General features: G+C 47.1%; 1 protein-coding gene across 1 annotated transcript; it reads right to left on the bottom strand.

The window, feature by feature from the left end:
* Positions 1-1363: 1363 nt before the first annotated feature.
* LOC123078295 (myosin-1) lies at positions 1364-12107 on the bottom strand. The gene is made up of 8 exons (XM_044500755.1): positions 11999-12107; positions 10697-10855; positions 10405-10608; positions 10106-10311; positions 9892-10027; positions 8131-8260; positions 7884-8020; positions 1364-1546 (listed from the first exon to the last, which is right to left on the bottom strand). Exons 3-8 carry the CDS (start codon positions 10555-10557, stop codon positions 1364-1366), a joined length of 945 nt encoding a protein of 314 aa, XP_044356690.1. The 5' UTR covers positions 10558-10608; positions 10697-10855; positions 11999-12107.
* Between the last annotated feature and the right edge of the window lie 10358 nt (positions 12108-22465).

The raw sequence follows: 22465 nt of genomic DNA on the forward strand, positions 1-22465 counted from the left end.
AGTTGCAAAACTCATGGAATATTCAGCATCTCCGCAAGTACTACCCGCAAGGCGCGCTGCTGTCGGGCACTGCCCGTCAGCCACCCTTTTGTACATGCCTTGCCTCCGCTACATGTAACACCTTGTGCAAAGCCGGGGCGATGACCTCGTGCAAGAGAAAATAAAGAAGCGTTGTAGGGGGCCCCCAACTAAGATTGCATGCATGCATGAGCACACCCAAATCACTGCATAAGTATTTCATGAGCATTTGCATATGCATATAGATAGGATTGCATCCTGCATTCATTCTCATCTACATGGAGTTGCAAGTTCCTTCCGTGAACTTGGCTTCGACAAGGCATGAGAAAATTGCATGGCACAGTGATCCCTGGCAAGCCAAACAGATAAGTTTACCTCTTGTCCATTAGTGTTTTATAAAGCCATAACTTTGCATGAGAAAACCTCGCCTCTCTTTTGAAACTTAGGTGCTCCCATCCATGACTTGAATGTTGCTTCAGTAAGAATGGTTGCAGTAGCCTTTGGTGGAAAGGAGCTGGCAGGGGGCTGGCCCCTCTGTCTGTTCCCCGGCAAAGGTAGTTCTCCGACAGACAAAGAGGGTGCCGGCAGGATATCCTGCCAGGGAAGACTCGTTTACTTTCATGAAAGAGGCACTCCACCTCTGCATGGACATACACATGCGTGTGTTCCCGGCAATGTTCATCCTTTTCATTCATATGCTAACACAAGTACAAGCATTACAGAACATAAAGATGGACTCGAGAGATTACATTATTTCAATTAAAATTTGGCGATTGCCTACAAGTTTAAGATTGAAAAAAGATAAGTGCTCCGTAAAATACTCTCTCTATCCCTCTTATCCCAGGTATTGCAGTGGGAAGAGAAGAGGACGAGTGCCGCCCGGCACAACGCCACCCTGATCCTTGTCAGGAGCTGGCAACCCCAGACTGACAAGATCGGGAGTGGCGAGGCTACGAAGGAGGAAGATGTGCTGAACTCCTTGACGGCCCCCTGGTCACCGCCCCCAGGACCGAAAGGGGGGCTCCAGCACAGGCACCGGCAGAGGAAGGCGCCGGAGCCCAGCTGGGGCCCCAAAAGGCAGCGGAAGCACCGGGGGGATGAGCCTTTTACCGGCAGCCGGAAGAAATGGTGATGAGGCACCGGGAAAAGGGGGGAAGAGCCAGGCAGACGGGCAGCAGGTCGCCAGTACGTGGCGAATGCGTCGATGCGGTCGTGCTCCTACTGGACGGCCTGCCTCCCGTCTTCTCCTTCTCCCCAGGCTTTATCTCCATTCATACTATCCCGAAGGAAGGCCAAGGCTCCAGTCCGGCACCCACCTCGGGAAGAGAGCGAACGGCCACGACGGCTAGGAGGCTTGAGGCATGCTGTGCCCCACCTTGATGGGCAGGAAGGCACATCTCTCGTCGAGAACGACCCCAAGACCTCCGGGAGGGGGAATCCTGAGATTACCAACAATCTCCAGCCCTGCCTCCTGGCCGAGCCTCCAAGAGACCAAAAGATTCGCCACGCCAAGGACCAGGCTCACGCCCTAAGCATCAGCACCAGCATGAGGCAACAATAACCCCAAGTAGGAGCCTGGGGGCTAGCCCTAGGCTCTTCTCTTCGGCATCGCCGACGGAAGCAGAGAACAAGAAAAGGAGAGGGAGAATGCAAAGATGGATGACTCCGCCCTCCTTCACCCCTCCCTTTTATAGGTCGGGCGGGGAAGGGCGACTGCTCCATCAACGGGTGACCACCGCCCTCCTCTGCCAATTCAAGACGGGCGGGCTCTCTCCAAGATGCTCTCCCGCATGATGCGCCTCTGTTACCTACCCTGCGCGATGCATGCAGCATACATGGCCAAGGATAAGGGCGCGCTGTGGGAAGAGTAAATTGGCAGTTTCCGCCCCGTGATCATGGGGCGAGGAGGATCCGCAGGCCATGATCCACGTTCTTCCATGATGCCGCGCACAATGCGCGGGGAAATCGAAAGCTGGCCCGAAATCAAGGCTAATGAAGCGGCAATGGAAACCTTAAGGGGAAAACCCCTTCAGCAACCCTGCGTGTGCACTTATTAGGCCCTACCCCATCGACGCTCAGCAGTGTATTCGGGGCAGGCCGGGGTCTTTTGTCGGTGCAACAAACCCTGAGTCTGTTGCCCAGACTGTGCACAGGCACAGGAACAAGATTGAAGCACCAACCCAAGTCAAAGATTGAAGGACCAAGAGATTTGAAGAACCAACATGCAGTCCAGAGAGACCAAGATCAAGCTAGAAGAGCAAGATATCGGCAAGAGAAGAGCCTCCCTAAGCGGCCAAGCGAGCCCGGCAAGGGGCGAGGCCACCGCCAGGAGCTGGTAACCAAGGCACCCCGACAGGGTCTGCCGGGGCTCGCGGGGGCAGAACCACCCCACCAACCACTCAAGCACGACCCACATCGTCAATCAGTTCGGTGTCAAGCCGCAAGATGATTAAGTGGCAGCCATTCGCCACATGGCAGCCATTTCCTACAGAAGAAACCCATAAATGACACCCGTCCTACAACGTGTCCAGAGAACAGGCGCGGAGCTACGAAGATAGCTTGGTAAGCCTTGCCGGGCGACCAGTGATGTGACAATAAGTGGTGCATTTAATGCACCCTATTAGCCCGCAGAGTTAGGTATGATAGCACTGGTTGCTATCATATTAGTGGATAATAACTATTTTGCCACTGTGGTGACCCCCTTAATCTATAAAAGGAGGCCCATGGCACCCATAGGAAGGGTTGGAAGGTTGATGAACCCACACCACCATATGTGTGTAGTCACTACGACCCTATGGCGACCCCTGCCAGACAAGTGTACTGCATAGCACCATCCCCATTCCATCATCAATCCACTAAAGTAGGAGTAGGGTCTTACACATCGCGGCGGCGCGAACCTGGGTAAATTTCTTGTGTGATCTCTGTCGTGCTACCGTGCGCTGGTCTGCTCTTTGTGCAATGTGATGTCCCCTGTCGAACCAGCAAGGGTCCTCCTGGTCCCATAGGTGGCCGTGGATATCCCGTGACAACGTTGTACTTGTCACGTGGAATGTCGACCTTGTAGGCATTGTCGTTGTAGCGTGCGAGCACCTTAAGTGGCCCATCAACTCTCGGAAGTAGCATGGACTTGCGCTCTTTGGGGAAGCAGTCCTTGCGGAGATGTATCCATAATAGGTCGCCCGGTTGGAACACCATCGGTGACTTGTTGATGTTGAGCTTGGTGGCGAGGCGGTGTTCTTCACGCTCGATCATGGAACGTGTTTCTTCATCCATCTTCTTGAGGTAGGTGGCTCTTGTGCTAGCGTCCATGTTCTCTTGTTCTTGTAGCGGTAGAGGAAGGATGTCCAATGGCGACAAAGGGTTGAAGCAGTAGACAACCTCGAAGGGGGACTTGCCGGTGTTAGAGTGTCTTGCGCGGTTGTAGGCATACTCGGCGATGGGTAAGCACTCCTCCCACTCCTTGATGTTCTTCTTGATCAACACGCGTAGGAGAGTGGCGAGCTTCTGGTTGGTGACTTCCGTTTGGCCATCGGTTTGAGGATGATACGCGTGGAGAAGAGTAGCTTGATTCTGAGCTTGGCGCATAACGTCTTCCAAAAGTAGCTTAAGAACTTGACGTCTCGGTCCGACACAATTGTCTTTGTCACACCGTGTAACCTCATGATTTACCTACAAAAAAGATTTGCAACATGTGAAACATCGTATATCTTATTGCATGGGATAAAAGGAGCCATTTTATAGAATCGGTCCACAACAACAAATATGGAGTCCTTGCCATTTTGAGTCCTAGGTAATCCAAGCACAAAGTCCATGCTAATATCTTTCCAAGGTTGATGTGGAGTAGGTACACTACAAAAAAAAGACACATCCGTGACATTTTGGGCCGAACGAATTTTTTTTCTATCATACATATGACACTTCTATGACGATAATTGTGACAAAACCCGGTATCATCATAGATGTGGTGGGCTCCTACTTCTATGACAAAAAATCATGACAGAAAATGGGATTTTCGTCCTGGGCAGCTAGAGACGCAGCTTCATGACATACTTCGGGCCATCCATGATGGAAAAAACTGTGGTAGAAGCGAGGGGGAGGAAAATTTCGGGGAGTTGCCGGTTACGACGGGAGGTCGGGGGCCGAGCGATGCGCGTTTCTCTTGTACACGTATGCGCGTGTGTGCGAGGCGTTGGCTCTAACTGAACCCGAGCGAGGCGTTGGGCTCTAACTGAACCCGATCGATTGCACTGCAGGCTACACGTTACTGAACCCGAGCGATCAATCGATTGCTGTTAACTGAACCCAATGGAGCAATTCCTTCGCTACTACTGCTAACTGAAGCCGATCCATTGGATGAACAGTGAGCGTGGCGGGGGGGTTGGATTAACAGTGAGTGGTGGCGTTGCCTCTGGATGAACAGGACCCCGTGGTGTGGAGGGCTGGATGAACAGTAGATAATGGAGGGGTGGTTGAACAGGACCCCGTGGTGTGGAGGGCTGGATGAACAGTAGACGGTGGAGGGGTGCCCGTGGATGGGTGGTTGAACAGTAGCCGGTGGAGTAGCGCGTGGTGGAGGCTGGATGAACAGGAGCCCGTGGAGACTGGAGGAGGTCGACGATAGCCCGTGGAGGCTGGAGGAGGTCGACAGTGGAGATGAACAGTATCCCGTGGAGTCCCGTTTTGTGGTACGCCACACCCCTCCCGGTGAACAGGACCCCGTTTCAACCGTAGCGCTCCAACACAAGTCCGTTTCGTTCGTTTTGCGGTATGCCACACCCCTCCCAATCAACAGGACCCCCGTTTCGACCGTAGGAGGTCCGTTTCCTCCGTTTTGTGGTACGCCACACCCCTCCCAATCAACAGGACCCCCGTTTCGACCGTAGGAGGTCCGTTTCCTTCGTTTTGCTGTACTCCACACCCCTCCCGATCAACAGGACCCCGTTCCGAATGTAGGAGGTCCATTTCCTCCATTGTGCCGTACGCTAGGCCTCGTTTCCATCGCTTGTTCCGTCTAAGCCCTCCTGATGAACACGACCACGTATTCCGTTCCGACCCAGCCGGTTGGCTCCCACGCGTTCCGTTGCCTCCCGATGAACACGACGCATTCCATTGCCTCGCCATGAACACGACGCATTCCGTTGCCTCCCCATGAACACGACGACGATGCCGTTTCTCCGTTCCGACCCAGCCATGTACGTATGCGCGAGTATGCATTCGAGACCCTGCCCGTATGTACGTACGTGGCCATATTTTCTTTCTTGCACCCTCGCTGCTGTGCGTATGTGTACATGCTACGTGCGCACCTCTACTACGACACGTGCGCGCCTCTACATCCACCAGTATATATGTACATACACGTTCGCGACCATAATGACAATGCTACGAACGCTTCGACCAGGTGGGTCCCGACTGTCAGGCACTTCCTTGTGTGCGAAGATGTAGCTGGTGGGTCCCAGCAGTCAAGGGGGCGAATCGTTTTTTTGCCCAGACGCACTTCCTTGCGTGCGAAGATGTAGCTGGTGGGTCACAGCAGTTAGGGGGAAACATTTTTTTCGCGAAATACGGTGGCCCATCCGGTGGGTCCCCGCTGTCAGTTGGAGGAATAATTATTTTGCATGTAATAAGGAGGCACTTCCTTGCTGCGGCCGTGGATCCAGCTGTCAGCCTCTCCACGTACAGTCCACGTCCGATGGGAGCCGTTCCTTGACCACGTTACCACGCCGCGGCGAGAGCACCAGGGCGGTGGACAACGGCGAGGCCTAGGAAGGGGACGACGCGGAGCCGGGGAAGACGCTACAGTGGATGCTCACACGTAGAGGAGTACGAGGGTTCACTGGTTCGTTGCGGTGTGAGGCTGCCGTCGCCACAGAATAACAGGGGGTGTGGGTGAGTAGAGGGATGGCCTGGCCAGCGGTGGGAGTCGTAGGGGGCGGTGACGCCTCCGCCGCATTGCAGACGGCCATGGGAGGCAGGAGCACGAGGCACGACCGGCGCTGGTTTGGGCGGCTGGAGCAAGAAGACCAGAGGTTGAAGAAGCACTACGGCCGTTGGATGGACATCGTACGGTCACCAGAGCTAGAATCATGCATATTGACTAAGTTGACAAACCCCTCCGTCCCCGTCAACTTAGTAGGCCCACAAGTCAGCCTGCCACTATACTGGGTCCCAGCTAACAGGGGGAGTATTCATTTTCTTTGTGCGTAATAAGGAGGCACTTCCTTGCGTGCGAAGATATAGCTAGTGGGTCCGAGTTGTCAGCTAGTGAGGCCCTTTCTGTGGGTCCCAGATGTCAGGTGGAGGAATCATTATTTTGCGCGTAATAAGGAGGTATTTCCTTGCGTGCGGCCGTGGACCCAGCTGTCAGCCTCTCCACGTACAGTCCACTTCTGATGCATGTAGGTTGTTGACCATGTTGACCAGGTTGCGCCGAGAGCACCAGGGCGGACGACGGTGAGGCCTAGGAAGGGAACGGCACGGAGGCAGGAAAGACTCGGCAGTTGTTTCCCACGCGGAGGGGAGTACGACTGTACGAGGGTTTACTGGTTCGTCTGCCATCGCCGAAGAATAACAGCAGGTGTGGGTGAGTAGAGGGATGGCTAGGCCAGCGATGGGAGTACGGTGGGGCGGTGAGGGCTGCACGGCAGCACAACCGGCCGCGGGGAGGACGGAGCAGGTAGTCCCACCGGCGCTTGTTTGAGTGGCTGGAACAGGAAGAGCAGAGATTGAAGAAGCACGACGGCCGTTGGACGGACATCATACGGTCACTGGAGCTAGAATCGTTCATATTGACTAAGTGGACAAAGCCCTCCGTCCCCGTCAACTTAGTATGCCCACAAGTTAGCCTGCCACCATGGTGGGTCCCAGCTAGCAGGGGGAGTATTCATTTTTCTGTGCGTAGTAAGGAGGCACTTCCGGTGGGTCCGAGCTGACAGCGGGGGGAATGTTTTTTTCGCGAAATACGGTGGTCCGTCCGGTGGGTCCCAGCAGTTAGGGGAAACATTTTTTTCGCGAAATACGGTGGCCCGTCCGGTGGGTCCCAGCAGTCAGGGGGGAAACATGTTTTCCGTGAAATACTGGTGGCCCGTCCGGTGGGTCCTTGCTGTCAGGTGGAGGAACAATTATTTTGCGTGTAATAAGGAGGCACTTCCTTGCGGCTGTCGTGGACCCACCTGTCAGCCTCTCCACGTACAGTACTCTTCCGATGGAAGTCGGTCGTTGACCACATTGACCACGCCGCGCCGAGAGCACCACGGCGGTGGACGACGGCGAGGCCTAGGAAGGGGATGACGCGGAGCCGGGGAAGACGCGACAGTGGATGCCCACACGGAGAGGATTACGTGGGTTCACTGGTTCGGCTGCGGTGTGAGGCTGCCGTCGCCGCAGAATAACAGGTGGAGTGGGTGAGTGGAGGGATGGCCTCGCCAGCGGTGGCAGTAGTACGGGGCGGTGAGGCCTCCGCGGCAACATAGCGGGCCACAGGAGGCAGGAGCATGCGGCACGACCGGCGCTGCTTTGGGCGGTTGGGGCAAGAAGACCAGAGGTTGAAGAAGCACTACGGCCATTGGATGGACATCGTTGACCACGCCGCACCGAGAGCACCAGGGCAGTGGACGACGGCGAGGCCTACGAAGGGAACGGCACGGAGCCGGGAAAGACACGGCAGTGGCTGCCCACGCGGTGGAGAGTACTAGAGTTGTCTAGTTCGGCTGCCGTCGTCGAAAAATAACAGGAGGTGTGCGTGAGTAGAGAGATAGACAGGCCAGGGATGCGAGTATGATGGGGCCGTGAGGCCTACCCGGCAGCACTGCCAGCCATGGGAGGCGGGAGCAGGCGGCTGGGGCAGAATTACAACCTTTTAGAATTACAACCACTGAAGCCTTCCGTATCTTAATGAAGTATCTTCTTGCAAGCCAGCCTTTTAGATTTTTCTGCACAAGAGTGGCTGCCCTATGTTTCTTCGACAGAGATGAATAACTTTGTCTTGCATTCTCAGCACGAATGACTGCAAGATATGAGGAGCAACCGGCCCATATAGTAAGCATGAGTAGGAGAGAAAGATAGAGCAACAAGAAATACAGTAATGCATAAAGCAGTGGGGCTTGGATAGCGTACATGATTGAAGAGCCAAAACTCCTCTGATTCGTTCACTTGCATGGCGCCGTGCTTGATGCCCTCTGAAACAGCTTTGAACCCTTAAAACACCATGTAGAGTACGATTCCGAGTATTCTCAAGGTTGCCAATCTTCAGTTCCCAAAAATTGAAGCAACGCAAGATAGTTGTCATTAGAAGCTTAAGTAACAGTAGTAGACAAATGTATAAATAACCACTCAAACTTCAAAGACAGCATAATTATGAATTATAAATTTTAAGAAAGCAACTTTAAACATGTGATGTCAATTCATATAAGTATCATAGGCCAACACCTCTACTTGAAAACCATGAAAATATGTCGACCCGATATGTGATACAGTACAGAGGAACAAACACGGTGATACAGCATTTTCCAGAAATACATCACTTACACAAGAAAAAGAAGGCAAGCCAAACTGACACCGGCATGTGCACTAGAAGAACAAGAGCCACCACTTGTCATTCACTAAACAGAACACCAGATGTAGTTGAAAAATGTGTGAACCGTGAGCCATTGTGCTCTTGGTATGCTCTTTGGAAAGCATCCCTACCTGAATGTTTTCTCCTTGATACCTGTTTGGTGCATTTTTCTTGTATATATATTTTATTATTTTTTCTATTTACCAACCTTTGTTGTTTATAGATCAGTGCTGCCGTACTACCTGGATCTTGTGGATCCCAATTTCTGTGTATTTTTAGGGTCTGTTTGGTTTGAGCCCCAGTTAGCCCTACCAAAATTTTGGTATGACCAAAGCAAGCGCATGACCAAAAATTTGGCAAGCTATTGGTGTTTGGATTGCCACCATTACAACTTCCAAATTATTGGCATGTTGTTGTTTGGATTGTGACCATGATAGGCTCCAAATTTCAGACACTAGTTCTGAAAGTATTTAAATGTGTCTATTATACAGTACTAAAATTAAAGAACATACAAATTGATAGTAAGAGCGGGCATGAAGAAAAAAGTTGCCAATATAATTACAAGAGAGAGAGAGATGCTGCAGTTCTGCAGTTGGAAGTCGCTAATTTGTGTGCAGCGTTGCATGCATAATTTTTTTAGTTGATGCTAATCACGCAAAGGCTCAGATTTTTTATTCAGTAAAAAGCGCAGCTGATTGTTTAGAAGGCATAATATTCGCCAAATCCTACTGCATGCATGCAGGGCCCACCAATCAACAACCGAAGTCACCGCGCCAATTTTTTGGCGAAGCATTCCGGCGCCCGCGTCTCGCCCATACGTTGGTGTAAATAACACATAGGAGAGCCGGGCAAGCTGGGCGAGCCAATTTTTTGGTGTCGATCCAAACAGCAGCCAAAATACGTGGGCTAGCCAATTATTTGGCAGGGCGTGCTTTGGCATGAATCCAAACAGGCCCTTACTCCTTATTTAGTGTATGCTTAGTAGGATCCATCCCTACTAGGACTGTAAAATATATAAACTTGGTGTCTTACTGCCTCTTATAGCAAATCACAATGTACTTATTAATGGCCTTGCTAGACAACGGCAAATCAGTGCACTAGCAAATCACAAGCATATCAGTCGAATATCAAATTACTAAGCTGCCCTGCTGTGAAATATTGGGCAGCATAAGGAATTCTTATCTAATTACCTGTCTATTCTGAAAGTGAAACCCAGTGAGTACGAGAAGAATACAGAGCACAAACAAAGTAGCAGCATAATGTATGGAATACAACAATAACCCAGGTGTGTTAATTAATGAAACAAAGACTGCTTGACTGACCTGACCAGTTCGGAAGAACAACTTTGTGTAGCCAACTTGATACATCTCAGGCAAAATGTTGAATTGATGAAGAATTGCAACCGAAACACTAAGTGGATCTTGAGACGCAACATCCTCAAGAAGAAGAAAACCATACCTGATAATTTGAATCGTTAACGTCTTGCACGCAACAAAAATCAGAAGCATAATACAGATATACAGATATTTGAATTACCGCCGAGCAAACTTCTGATGAGTCATTCTCGTTGGGTACCCAGATCTTGAAATGCGCACAACTTCAAGAACCCCGCAGCATTTCAGTTGCTGAAGCACAAGTTCTTGTCCGTAAATGGCAGGGAGCTGCAAATTATTTGGTTTAATGCAACGTATGAAGTGTGGTGTTGTGCTTTCAAGTCTTTGCATAAGTTGGAACAATTGTCCCTGCCAAACATTTAAACAGACAGTTGTTAACAGTTGATCTGATTCATTCAAGATCTCCTTAGAAATTTCTTTGGGGCCACAAAGTTTTTTTACCTTAAACTTCATTGCTACACTTAACTTCTGTGAATCAGCAACACTAGGCCTGTATGGTACAGATTCTAGATTATCAGATTGAGCAAGCATCTTAGATGCAAACGTTTGTGGTATAGATAATTTGCATTTGGCAAGGAACTGAATTGAGTCCATGTGCAATAAATCTCTGTTCTTCTCCAGAAAACCCGATGTGTCATACGCCACCTAATCATCAAAGAAATGGAATAAAGTTGACAAGTGGTAAAAGAAAGACTGATGTGAACATGGAACTGGATATTTGACAACTCCCAACCTCTCCTGCATAGTGACGGACAGTGAAAGCCTTGCCTCTTTCTCCTCTGAAGCAAGAATTAGTGTCAAGATGTTGCTTGAGCTTGTTTGCAAAAGTAAGGTCTGTGGCATTAGGGAATGTAGATTCCTCATCCAGCAGAGACAACAACCCCAGTGGTTTCTGTATCCAGTAAGAGAAGTAAGCAAGATAAAGAATCCCAGACATTTTTACCAAGTTCTCAAACAACAACAAGAAATATGGATGTAAGCGAGTTTTATTTTCTTTATTTTAATTTTGCCACAAGACATCTACAGAACTCATTAAACTCCGGCAAGGTTAAGGGTATGTTCGGTTTGTGCCCAAGGTTAAGGGTATGTTCGGTTTGTGCCCAAGGTAGTCATGTCAAAAAGTTGAGCCGAAATTTTGGTTGAGGTTTTGCTTGCCAAAGGATTGGACAACATTGGCTAGAAAACTGAACTAGAGTTGGTAAAGAAGCATTGGTATGCCAAAAAGATGGTCTTCGTCCAAATAGAGGCCAATGGTCATGTCCAAAAAAAATGTAGGGTACACTTTGATCCCAATCCAAACATACCATAACCCAATATACACCTTGGCTGGGAACCCAGAATCCACTGTGATAAGCCAGTTATATGTTCCACCCTTGTTTTCCCGATGCTATTTATCATCATGGTTTGAGAAACCAGCAACTACATTTACTTGTACACCGTTAGGATTAGTCAATCAAGCAGTATTTACCAAGTTTGTAGAACCCCTGTATTCCTAAAAATGGAAGTATCTGCATATTGGTACAATCTGAAATCTGCAGGCTTTACTTTGAGTAATGTGGAGACCTTCTATCACATTCTATTTTTCTAGTAGTGAATTTTTGTCTCTGAGCTAAGAATGATTGAATGCTATGGGAAAATAGCACTTGCAATAAATTTATATTTGGAATTTTTTAAGTTAACCACTTCCCAGAAAAACAAATGCATTCCCCCTCTGCTTATGTCAAATAAAATAGGCATGTTCTTTTTACGGAAGTACTGGTAGAATTTAAAGCGAAGGGGGAGCCTTGGCGCAGCGGTAAAGTTGTCGCCTTGTGACAATGAGGTCACGGGTTCGAGTCCTGGAAACAGTCTCTTGCAGAAATGTAGGGAAAGGCTGCATACAAGAGACCCAAAGTGGTCGGACCCTTCCACAGACCCTATGCAAGGGGGAGCTACGTGCACCGGGACTGGTAGAATTTAAAGCATTGCCGCACAGACTAATATATTTATGATTTCTTGATGATGACAACAATGAAGACAATGTACAGGCCCATACCTTCTCAAATAGATTCAAACAGTCCTGATTGTCCTCAAACTCAACCTTAGCCCAGTCAATGCCATCTTCAACATATTCCTGATCACAGAAATGACATATTTTTCAGAAAGTTACTACAAGAAAATCGATAACCGTGGAGTGAATGCAATACATTTTATAAGGAGAACCTTACAGTTGTGACAGAAGCCGAAGCCATAATCAGTAAGAGAAGTTCACGGAATAATAGGAGCATCAATGCTCTTGTAACTTTAATGTATTTTTTTCTTTACTGAGTGGTGTTAAATTATTGTGAAGTCAATAAAAGAACAAGAATGATCACTATAAAATGTACACCTGCTGGTTTGGGCGGCTGGGGCAGGAAGATCAGAGACTGAAGAAGCACGATTGTCGTTAGATTGACATCTAATGGTCTGACGCTGGTAGAGTCGATTGTTGACTAAGTTTCTTTTTTGAGAAACCTTGTGCCCACAAGTCAGCCTCCAAATCTGTGGCAGACAACATAAAGCCCATTTGCTATTTTTTACAATTTGCAGCCCATTTGCTAATTTTTAAGTAATTTATTACAGCCCATTTTCTGCCCAGGACCACAGTCAAAAAGTTCAACCTTATTTTTCATATTTCGGTGGAGTCCGAACTGTTGTAATCCCGAAATGATAAACATTTTTAAGAACTTATTGATTGTCAAAAAATCGTTTTGTTTTTCTAAGCAAATAAGACGTGGGACAATTGAGTTGGTTTAAGGGAAAACCAGTGGTAAAAAAATCAGCGCTGGGTGGGAAAAAACAACAAAAATAAGGATGTAAATATGAAATTTCATGTGTTTTCAATATAATGATACGTGTATATGAACTAGTAAAACTATGGGTAGAGATTAGAAAACGGATGTAGGACATGCGTTTCAAGAGGAAAATATAACTGGGCTGTGTGTTTGATTCAGTAAAAAAAACTGCCTGCGGATGTTGTAAGACAAAATATAACTAACGCTTGTGGGCCAGAGGCCGGTAGATACCTGCTGGATCTTTGTGCCCCGTTGTCGTCATGGGCTGGGCCTGTTAAAAACAAAACCAACCTTGGGCAGTCTACAGCCCAGTTGAAACTTGCTCGACCTGAAAAAACAATATACGTGCTCAATAAACGAGAGAATTCTGCAAGTACAGTATGATAACTGGGATGCAGCACGGATATTGTTTTTTTATCGTGATAATAAGTGCATGCACTTGTTTCGAAAAAATTGGAGAACGGGGAATTCGAACGGCGGGTGCTTATGCTACCCATCAAATAAAAATTAGGTGCCTGAAAATTAGTTTCAAAACAAATGATTCAGCTTTATATCCACGCCAACCCTCGGCATGATGGTTGGAAGCAAATGCAAGTTCATACCAAAAGATCGTTAACAACAATACCAACTTGCGGACGACAAGGTAGTACAACTACCAATACCTAACTAACATATAATCTTTTTACTCCTGGCCCTAGTGTTCGTCTGGAAGAAAATCTTGTAGAGGACCAGTTCCCGCTCCTTCTCTTGCTCCAGGTCCCCGAGGTGGTACTGGTGCATCACCCAGTTGGTCCTATGCTGGTCGAAGTTCTTGTTGGTGTGCAGCACCAGAACCTTTTTTGCTGCCCGTCTGCCGGCCGTTAACCATCAGTGGCAAGGTATTGTCGGTCTTGTGCCACATCGCGTGCATGCCGCACTCCGACTGTATCTTGCGACGCGTTCACGTGACCCTTTTGAACGCCCTGGAATTGCGCTGGAAGAAATGCTTCCTTAGGCCACTCAGTGTGATACCTGCAGTATTGTGGAATACATGTTTTAGTGTACCTAGTTGGCATTTTCATAACATCTTTGGCATGTTGGAGTCACTTGTTTCACTTTTTATTAACTGTCAAATTGTAATTGCTTCACCAGGTCTGCGTGTAAAAACAAAAATAGAGCTATAAACAAAGGAATAACTTTGTGCAAGTAGACGGCCGATCGGTGTCTTACCTGGAAGTTTTTCAGGTTGGGTGTAGCATATGACGTGCTGGCTGTCGATGGTTGGTATGAACAAATCGATGAGAGACTGAAATCTCGCGCTGTCAGCACTCACTTTGGCCTCAAGGTGCTCGATCAGCTCCTGATCCGTGGGATCGAACTTGACGCCAGCCGGCAACACCGGCCAATCCTTCTTCGACTTGCATCGGTAATTCTAGTTATATGGTACTCAATATATGATCAATCGACTGTTTTAAGTGAATGATGAAAGATTTCGACAAATAAGTGGTACTCCAAATCTTAAGTCTAGAATACCCGAACACGCTGCTGGGATTCTTGTGTCACCTCACGCGCAGCGTGTTGTCATGTCAATTCAATGTGTGGACATGATGAATAATTTGACCGACGTATACTAGTACTGCTACTGTACTACTTACTAGTCGTATTTAGTGTCACAATTTATACATAGGTTTAACTAACAAGTATGCACTTGAAGGCCTAACTGATATATATATATACATACATATATATATATATAGGGATGGACTATTTTGTTACCGGTAACAGAATATTATTCTGTTACCCTTGCCCCCTATAAGGCGCGGCGTGTCCACGACAGACCCAGCCCCAATCCGACCCACTTCCTGTCACCGAAGGCAGCCGTCGCGGGCGAGTGAGCGACAGCAGCAGCCGGAGCGAGGGAGCCCACGGCGGCGTGACCCGCCGACGCGCCGCCATCTAGCCATGTCGCCGGCCCGACCACCGCCACCATCGGTCGCCTCGTCCGACGCCGGAGCATCCCCGCGCACCTCCCCACCGCCGGGAGGTGGAGCCTCCCCGCGTGCTTCCCCGCCGCTGGGCGCCAGAGCCTCCCCGCATGCCTCCCTTCGTCTGGTGCAGGAGCCTCTCCGCTCGCCTACCCGCCGCCTGGTGCAGGAGCTTCCCCGCACGCCTTCCCGCCGCCGTGCGCTGGAGATTCGCCTGGGCCGTGATCCACGCCTCCTGCCTCTGCCCCTCGACGAACCTCGTTGACAGAGCTCCACCACAAGCACAGTCGTCTCCCAACAACAGTGGCTCCACCTCCCAAGTTCTTGCCAATACGCCGCCAACGAAACGAAGATGGAGTCACATGCAACAAGATGCAGATGATGAATTCTTCCCACACACATTACTAGCAACACCAAAGTTTTTGAGATAGGTACCATGTTTCTGTCAATTTATCAATTCATCAGTTTATCTGTGCTGCTATGCTCTGCCTACATGTTACACTATTGGGTTCATGAGTACAAAATTGTGTGATGCATCTGTGCTGCATCAGTACATTGCAAATGCTTGCATCAGTTCGTTTACACCCCTGCCACTTGATGCGCAATTAGCATGTCGAGGTTACTGTGAGTGCATCTAATATGCTATCTTCAGTTCAAGTAAAAAAAACTTAAAACATATGCGTCAGTCCTAGTAGATAGTGACAAAAGGTTTAGCTACCACTGAAAAGTTGTATGTTGCTATCTCTAAGAGTACAAGTCATGTAATTGCATCAGTTCGAACGAGTAACAAAACTGTGACCGAAAAAATATAAAATTGCTACACAGTAAGTTCAGTGATACATAAGCTAGCAGTGCTTGTAATGTAGATGCATTGATGCGCGATTACAAATGTCGAGGTTACTGTGAGTGCATCTAATATGCTATCTTCAGTTCAAGTAAAAAAAACTGAGAAACATATGCGTCAGTCCAAGTAGATAGTGACAAAAGGTTCAGCTACCACTGAAAAGTTGTATGTTGCTATCTCTAAGAGTACAAGTCATGTAGTTGCGTCAGTTCAAACGATTAACAAAACTGTTACTAAAAATAATAATATAAAATTGGTACACAGTAAGTTCAGTGATACATAAACTGGCAGTACTTGTAATGTAGATGCATTGATGCACGATTAGGATGTCGAGGTTACTGTCAGTGCATCTAATATGCTATCTTCAGTTCAAGTAAAAAAACTTAAAACATATGCGTCAGTCCAAGTATATAGTGATAAGAGAGTGCCACATTTACACAGTAAGTTCAATTATACATAAACTAGGAGTACTTCTACTGTAGTTGCATAAGTTGTAGAAGAAACATTACATCAGTACATCCGTGTTTGAGCATCAACGTTCATCAGTTCGACTGAGAACGAACCAGATTAATCTCAAAACTGTTGAATGTTGTTTGCAGAAGCATTCAAGGCGGCGCACGCAGCAAGAATTTCATGAGCCGGACAGATATGGGGCACCACCTGGTTGGGTAACACCAGAAATACCGCCTGGACAGGTTCTTCTATACAGCAAAGACCAATATCTGGGAATGCAAGCTTTGCCGCTACTGGGTTGCAACAAAGCCAACAATATCACCACCAACAAATGTCTTCCTTCCCCAGTGCATGCAAAAAGCCAAGGACAGGAAGCCGTGGATGGGTTGCAACAACGCTTCCACCAGTCGCTCCGTCAACATCAATCATCCATGCCGCAAGAGCAGTTGCGACGGGAAGACCAGGGCAAAAAGATAGAACTTTTGGCCAATCCAGCAGGTTCAAAGGTACAAGATGTGAGCCATACAGACAGGAACAACCTCATAATGAATCTGAGGGGAGACAGCCATACAACGAAAGACGGAGATCTTCGTCAATGTTGCTCCCTCCAAGAGAAGCATTGCTGCATGTGCCAAGGGTGACATCACCGGCGCCCATAAACCAGGGAGAACAACAAACACCAGATGCAGTGCAGAGCTATACACATGTAAGTGTCCATATAGAAAGAAAAAAACATAAGCACAGTCCATATCGTGGTGCTGTGACCACCCCGTCTAACATTTTTGTTTAGTCACTGTTGTGTGCAGCCACTTGATATTGAAGCTTATGTTCTGCCAAGGCTAGAGATGAGGTTTGAAACTTTCAAAGAAACTAAGAACTTCTACAACGTATATGCAAAGCACACTGGTTTTGCTGTCAGGGAAGGCCCCAAGTTTAAGACCAGAGCCTACCTTTATTGCACGTGCCATGGAGTTTATGAATCAAAGGTGTCTGAAGCAAATAGACAGCGTAACAAGACGACAACCAGAACTAACTGCGGGGCTAAAATGAGGCTGAAGAAGGAAAAGGATGGAACATTTGTCGTAAAAGAGATAGTCTGGGAACACAACCACAGGCTACAGCTCACCGCAGAAATGCTTGTCTTCTTGCACTCCCACAAAAACTTTGAGAAAACAATCTTGGAGTACATCAAGTACCTGGAGTTCAAAGGCATTGAACACGCGCAAATCATGAGCATACTGGGCGGTGATGACCCTGGTAGCTACTTCCTCGAAATGAATGCCAAAGACCTGATTAACCTGTAAGTACAAACTTGTTCTCCTCCCATAAACCGTCTCCGTATTTTTTCCTCTGTCAGTACAAACATATCACGCAACGCATGACCTGACGCCAGTTCAACATGCATTTTTCAATAAACTTTTGATATGCAGGAAAGCAAAGAATTCAAGGATTGATGATGTGGACGATGTCCTAAAGACTGTCAACTTCTTTAGGGAGATGAAAGCTATAAACAGGGAATTTTTCTGTGACATGCAACTCGATGAGTCCGACAGAGTTAAGAACATATTCTGGGCGAACGCAAGCTGTCGAGGGGCGTATCAAGACTTCAGAGACTGCGTAACGTTTGACACAACATATAAGACCAACAAGTACCATATGCCACTTGGGGTGTTTGTCGGAACTAACAACCACTTACAGACTACATTCTTTGCTTTTGCCCTGATAAGAGATGAGGATGCAGATTCATTCAAGTGGTTGTTCAAGACATTTTTAAGGTGCATGAGAAGGAAGGCTCCTACATGCATCCTCACAGGTACAACCGCTAAAACCACCCCAACCACCACCCCCCTTCCAAAAACGAAAAGTAAAGTAACACAAAAAAAATGTTGTGTCAGTTCTATTGGTATATATGCACAACCATCTCTGCTGACCACTCAGAGTGTATTTTCTCATTACCAGACCAGTGCCCGGCAATGGCTTTGGCGATCGCAGATGTTTTCAAGAACACAGTACAAAATCTATGCCGCTGGCACATTATGAAGAAGTACAGGGAACACCTTGCGTACCTGTATTTCCTGCACGAGGACCTTAAAGATGAATTCACATCAATTCTCAACTGGCCCCTCATGCCAACTGAGTTTGAGGATGCCTGGAATAGACTCATGGATAAGTACAACCTCCACGATGATGCCACAATGGTGGGCATGTAGAACGAGCGTGAGAGCATGAACTATGTGCTCAAGAAGAACTACGTAAATGAGAGACATAACCTACACAGGTTTGTTAGTCAGGTAAACTCATGCGTGAAAACCAGGAGGCAGACAGAGAACCAGGAGACAATGGGTAACCGGGTATATCTCTATCACTGTCGTAAGACATAAAAATAACATGCCTACTAAAGTAAAAACTTTATTAGAAGTTTTTCCTCTGAGAAAACTAACAATATGATGATCATTCTTTCATTTGCAGAAGGAAAAAAACAGGCTGACCAACTATGGGTTTGACACCCAGATGGCAAAGCTGTACACACGAGCTGTGTACAGCGAGATCAGAGATAGGCTGAAACTGAGCACACTCTTCACGACGACAGAGACGGAAGAGCCCACAAAGTACCTAGTGCGCTACAACCACCCGCAAAAACTGTGTGTGTGGGCTCAGCACACGTTCCAAGTGGTGGCAGACCCCGTGGGAGAAACATATGAGTGCGAGTGCAGGCTATGGGACCACCCAGGTGAGGAGTGCAAAAAAGATGTTACATATTGTACTACTTTTTTTTCAAAAGTTTTTGTTCGAATGAAATGACAAAAAACATGCACCTCTTCCAAAAACAAATACAGGTCTTTTCTGCGTGCATGTCCTGTGCATGATGCAGACAATTAAGGCTGCCAGCGTTCCAGAGAAATACATACTCAGGAGATACACCAAACGCCCGAACATCCAGCCAACATTTGACAGAAATGACTTGAGGACAGTAGCGTCAAACAAGGCATCCCAATACTGCATTGAAAGCTCACTGCTGACGCTGAACATGAGGGTGCACAGAAAAAGCTTGAGAAGCCAAGAGCAAATGGCAAGGTTGCGGGTCGTCATGGACAAACTTGAACAAGAACTCGACGCCATGCATTCTGCTGAAAATGGAGGTGTCGCGGACAATGAAGCCATTGACTAGGATATTGCTACAATGTTATCCGAGATGAACCATCTGGGATCTATTGACCCGTTTGAGAACGAGGAAGAAGATCAGTAGCAACCAGAGCTTGCCCATGTGCACACTCAAGAGCGCCGACAAACTCACATGCGACATCCTACCAGCAGCAGCAGGAAAGGGCGATTAGACCCCCAATATTCTGAAACACAAAGGGGAGGAAGAGCAAGACGCAAGTTGCGGCCAAAAAGCCACCATGCCCCATCAAGCGCGTGGAATTTGGCCCGGACGGCAAACCCCGCGAGATAAGGGCATGCGGTTTCTGCAACGTCGTGAGCAACCATAACTACCGCACATGCCCACTCTGCACAGATGCCACCGTCAACAAGAACAACCAGATTGGAGCCACCCAGCTTCCTACAAATGGAGACAGCACACGTAACAGCTACACGTGCCGCAAGTGTGGCGGAACTGATGGACATAATGCCCGCACGTGCAAAGTGGGCAAGGAGGTCGGTAGAGATGAACATAAACAGGGGAAGGTACAGAGTTCCAATCAATCAAATGAAGACGATGAAGAGGAAGAGTTTGATGAGAATGATGGCCAATCAGACGAAGACAATGAAGATGACAGTGTCGGAGGCGACGAAACTGAAACTGACGATGAAGCTGCCAAGGCTCAACCTGGAAAGAGCGCCGGCACGGCACAACATTCATAGACAGTTAGGAGAAGCTCAAGACTGAACAATACATAGTGGTTATCCTGCTGCGTCAACTAAAAAATAACCTTGTAGTCTCAGTTGTATCAGCACAGAATGATGAAGCATTTCACAAACACCGTCGTTACCAAAACGTATTTAGCTTTAACGTCGATTACTCTGGATCAGAACTAAAGTTATTTTTTAGTTTCTGATTTGTGCCCGCTGGAGCAGTCACAAAAATACGTTTGAAAAAACTTATCTGGATATATCCAACACAAAACGATACTGTGAACCAGTAACTCAGGAAAAATAATATGTCAATGAAAAATTTAAAATCTTGTAGTACATCAGTACTGATAACTCTCAGACGTCAGTACAAGGTTGAGTACACATCAGTACTGATATAATTTCTGATTTGTGCCCGCTGAAGCAGTGACATTATTACTTAAACCATTTGATAATCCTTTTGAATGCAGTCACAAATAAATTTGAAAAAACTTATCTGGATATATCTGACGCAAAACGCTACTGTGAATCTGTAACTCAGCAACAAAAAAATGCCAAGGAAAAATATAAACTCTTGTAGTACATTAGTACTGATAAATCTCAGTCGGTAGTACAAAAGGCATAGTAAAACAAACACACCAGTTAACGACTCAAAAAAAATCGTTTTGAAAAAACAAAGCTATGCCTGCTCCTGCCAGCCCCAATTCAGAAAGACCATCAGTACATGAAAATAATTACCTCAAGCAAAATGCGAATATAATACATCCTGTACTGGTGAAAATCTAATTTATCTGTAAAAACTACTCACAGATTATCTTGATATAAACAATCCTTTAAAAAAATATGAAAATTGTTTAAAAAAAATTTAGCACCACACATAGTCTCACTGGTATTTGGTACGTTCAATTACACTTCAATCACCAGTCCGAGTACGACAATAGAGGAGTTCAGACCTCCATCAACACCGACGCTGACATGTGCAAGTGGGATAAGCAGCTGATAAGTATAGCTTGACTATACGAATCGGTGCCACAGTAAAATGCCATCATCACCACCGCAGAGACGTGCAAGTGGGATTTGGCAGGTCATAAGTACAGCTTGACAAGACTAGTCAGTTCAACAGTAAAAACCATTTCACTTGGACGGTTAGTTCTTCCACGCCACCATCCGCGCCACCCGCTGAGCGGTTGACACAAGGGACTGCAAACGGTGACCCCACACCACAACACCCACTACACACACGACCCCGAACGAACCGCCTCCTGCAAAATCCCCATCCACGCACTGCACAAAATCCCATTCTCTTCCACCTCTCCCTCGTTCCCACAAACCACCATTGCCGCTTCCATTTCAACTGGACACAAACCAAAAACTTATCTCTCCAAAGCCCACGGTCGCCGGAGGAAGGCCATGGCGGAGGAACCGTCCGCCAAGCGTCATCATGCCGAGACGTCAGACAAGAGGAGCAACCTGGTCGACATTAACGTCCCCGGCAAGAAGCGCGAGTACACAACAACCCTCAAAGTGGTTGAGCTCCACGGCAACGAGACGCTAGAGATCGTCTACACCAGCGTACCAGAAAAGGCCGACGAGGTGATCTCCAGGCTCTGGAGGAAGCTTGGTGTGCACTACACCAACGAAGATGAACCTCCCCAGAAGGCAGCAGTCCTGTAGTTGTGCGTCGACGAACTCTACTTGGTGTACCACATCGCAGCAGCCACAAAATGGTGAGAAATCCTACTCATTTGCCCTGCATATGGTTTATCTCTTTTATTAGTACTATATCCTAAAAAAGTAATCACACTTGCTTTCCCAACTAGATGTACTAGTGTGGTTTGTGAAAAAGTGGATGTACTACTGCATTTTCTCAAGTAGATATACTATAAATGTATTTATGGACCTGATGCAATGGATTACTATTTGGAAAATCTTGCGGAAGATTAAATTATGAAGTTGATCGACTAGTGAAGTTTCTGAAGTTGATATAATAGAGTAGTCTATGTACTCAATGTATTAAAAAAGATGTTTCTGAACTTGATGTAGTGAAGTATTTTCTGAATTTGATCTAATGTTATTTTCGTAAGAAAATAAACTAAGGACTTGGTGAAGCACTGGTTTCTGTGTTATCCCATTTCAACCAAAATAGACTAAATTAGTGCCAATGCAGAACATACAACATTGACTGAAACTATGTATAATCAAAGAAGAAGAATAACATGATGTACTTAATTTAATTTCAGAACTTTCTTTACTAGTTTTTGAAGTACATTCATCCATTGTTTATCCTACATAAAAAACTACTTCATGGATTCATCGCTTGTAAAACAAAACAAAAATGAATAATTCGAAACATCAAAGTAATGCTAATATTCAAAATGTCTCTGCCCTTGCAGGCCCAAGCGTCTGACCGAGATGCTGCAGCATGAGAAGTTGTTCACATTTGCCGGTTTTAGCATTGAAAGCGACAAAGAGAAGCTGAAGTTGTCCAGTATGGAGATCAACCCCAACAAGTTCATCGACATTCAGCGCAAGTGGAGAGTTCCATACACCGGAAAAGAGTACGACTCCTTGACTGA

Source organism: Triticum aestivum, chromosome 1B (genome assembly GCF_018294505.1).
Source record: "Triticum aestivum cultivar Chinese Spring chromosome 1B, IWGSC CS RefSeq v2.1, whole genome shotgun sequence".
NCBI lineage: Eukaryota > Viridiplantae > Streptophyta > Magnoliopsida > Poales > Poaceae > Triticum > Triticum aestivum.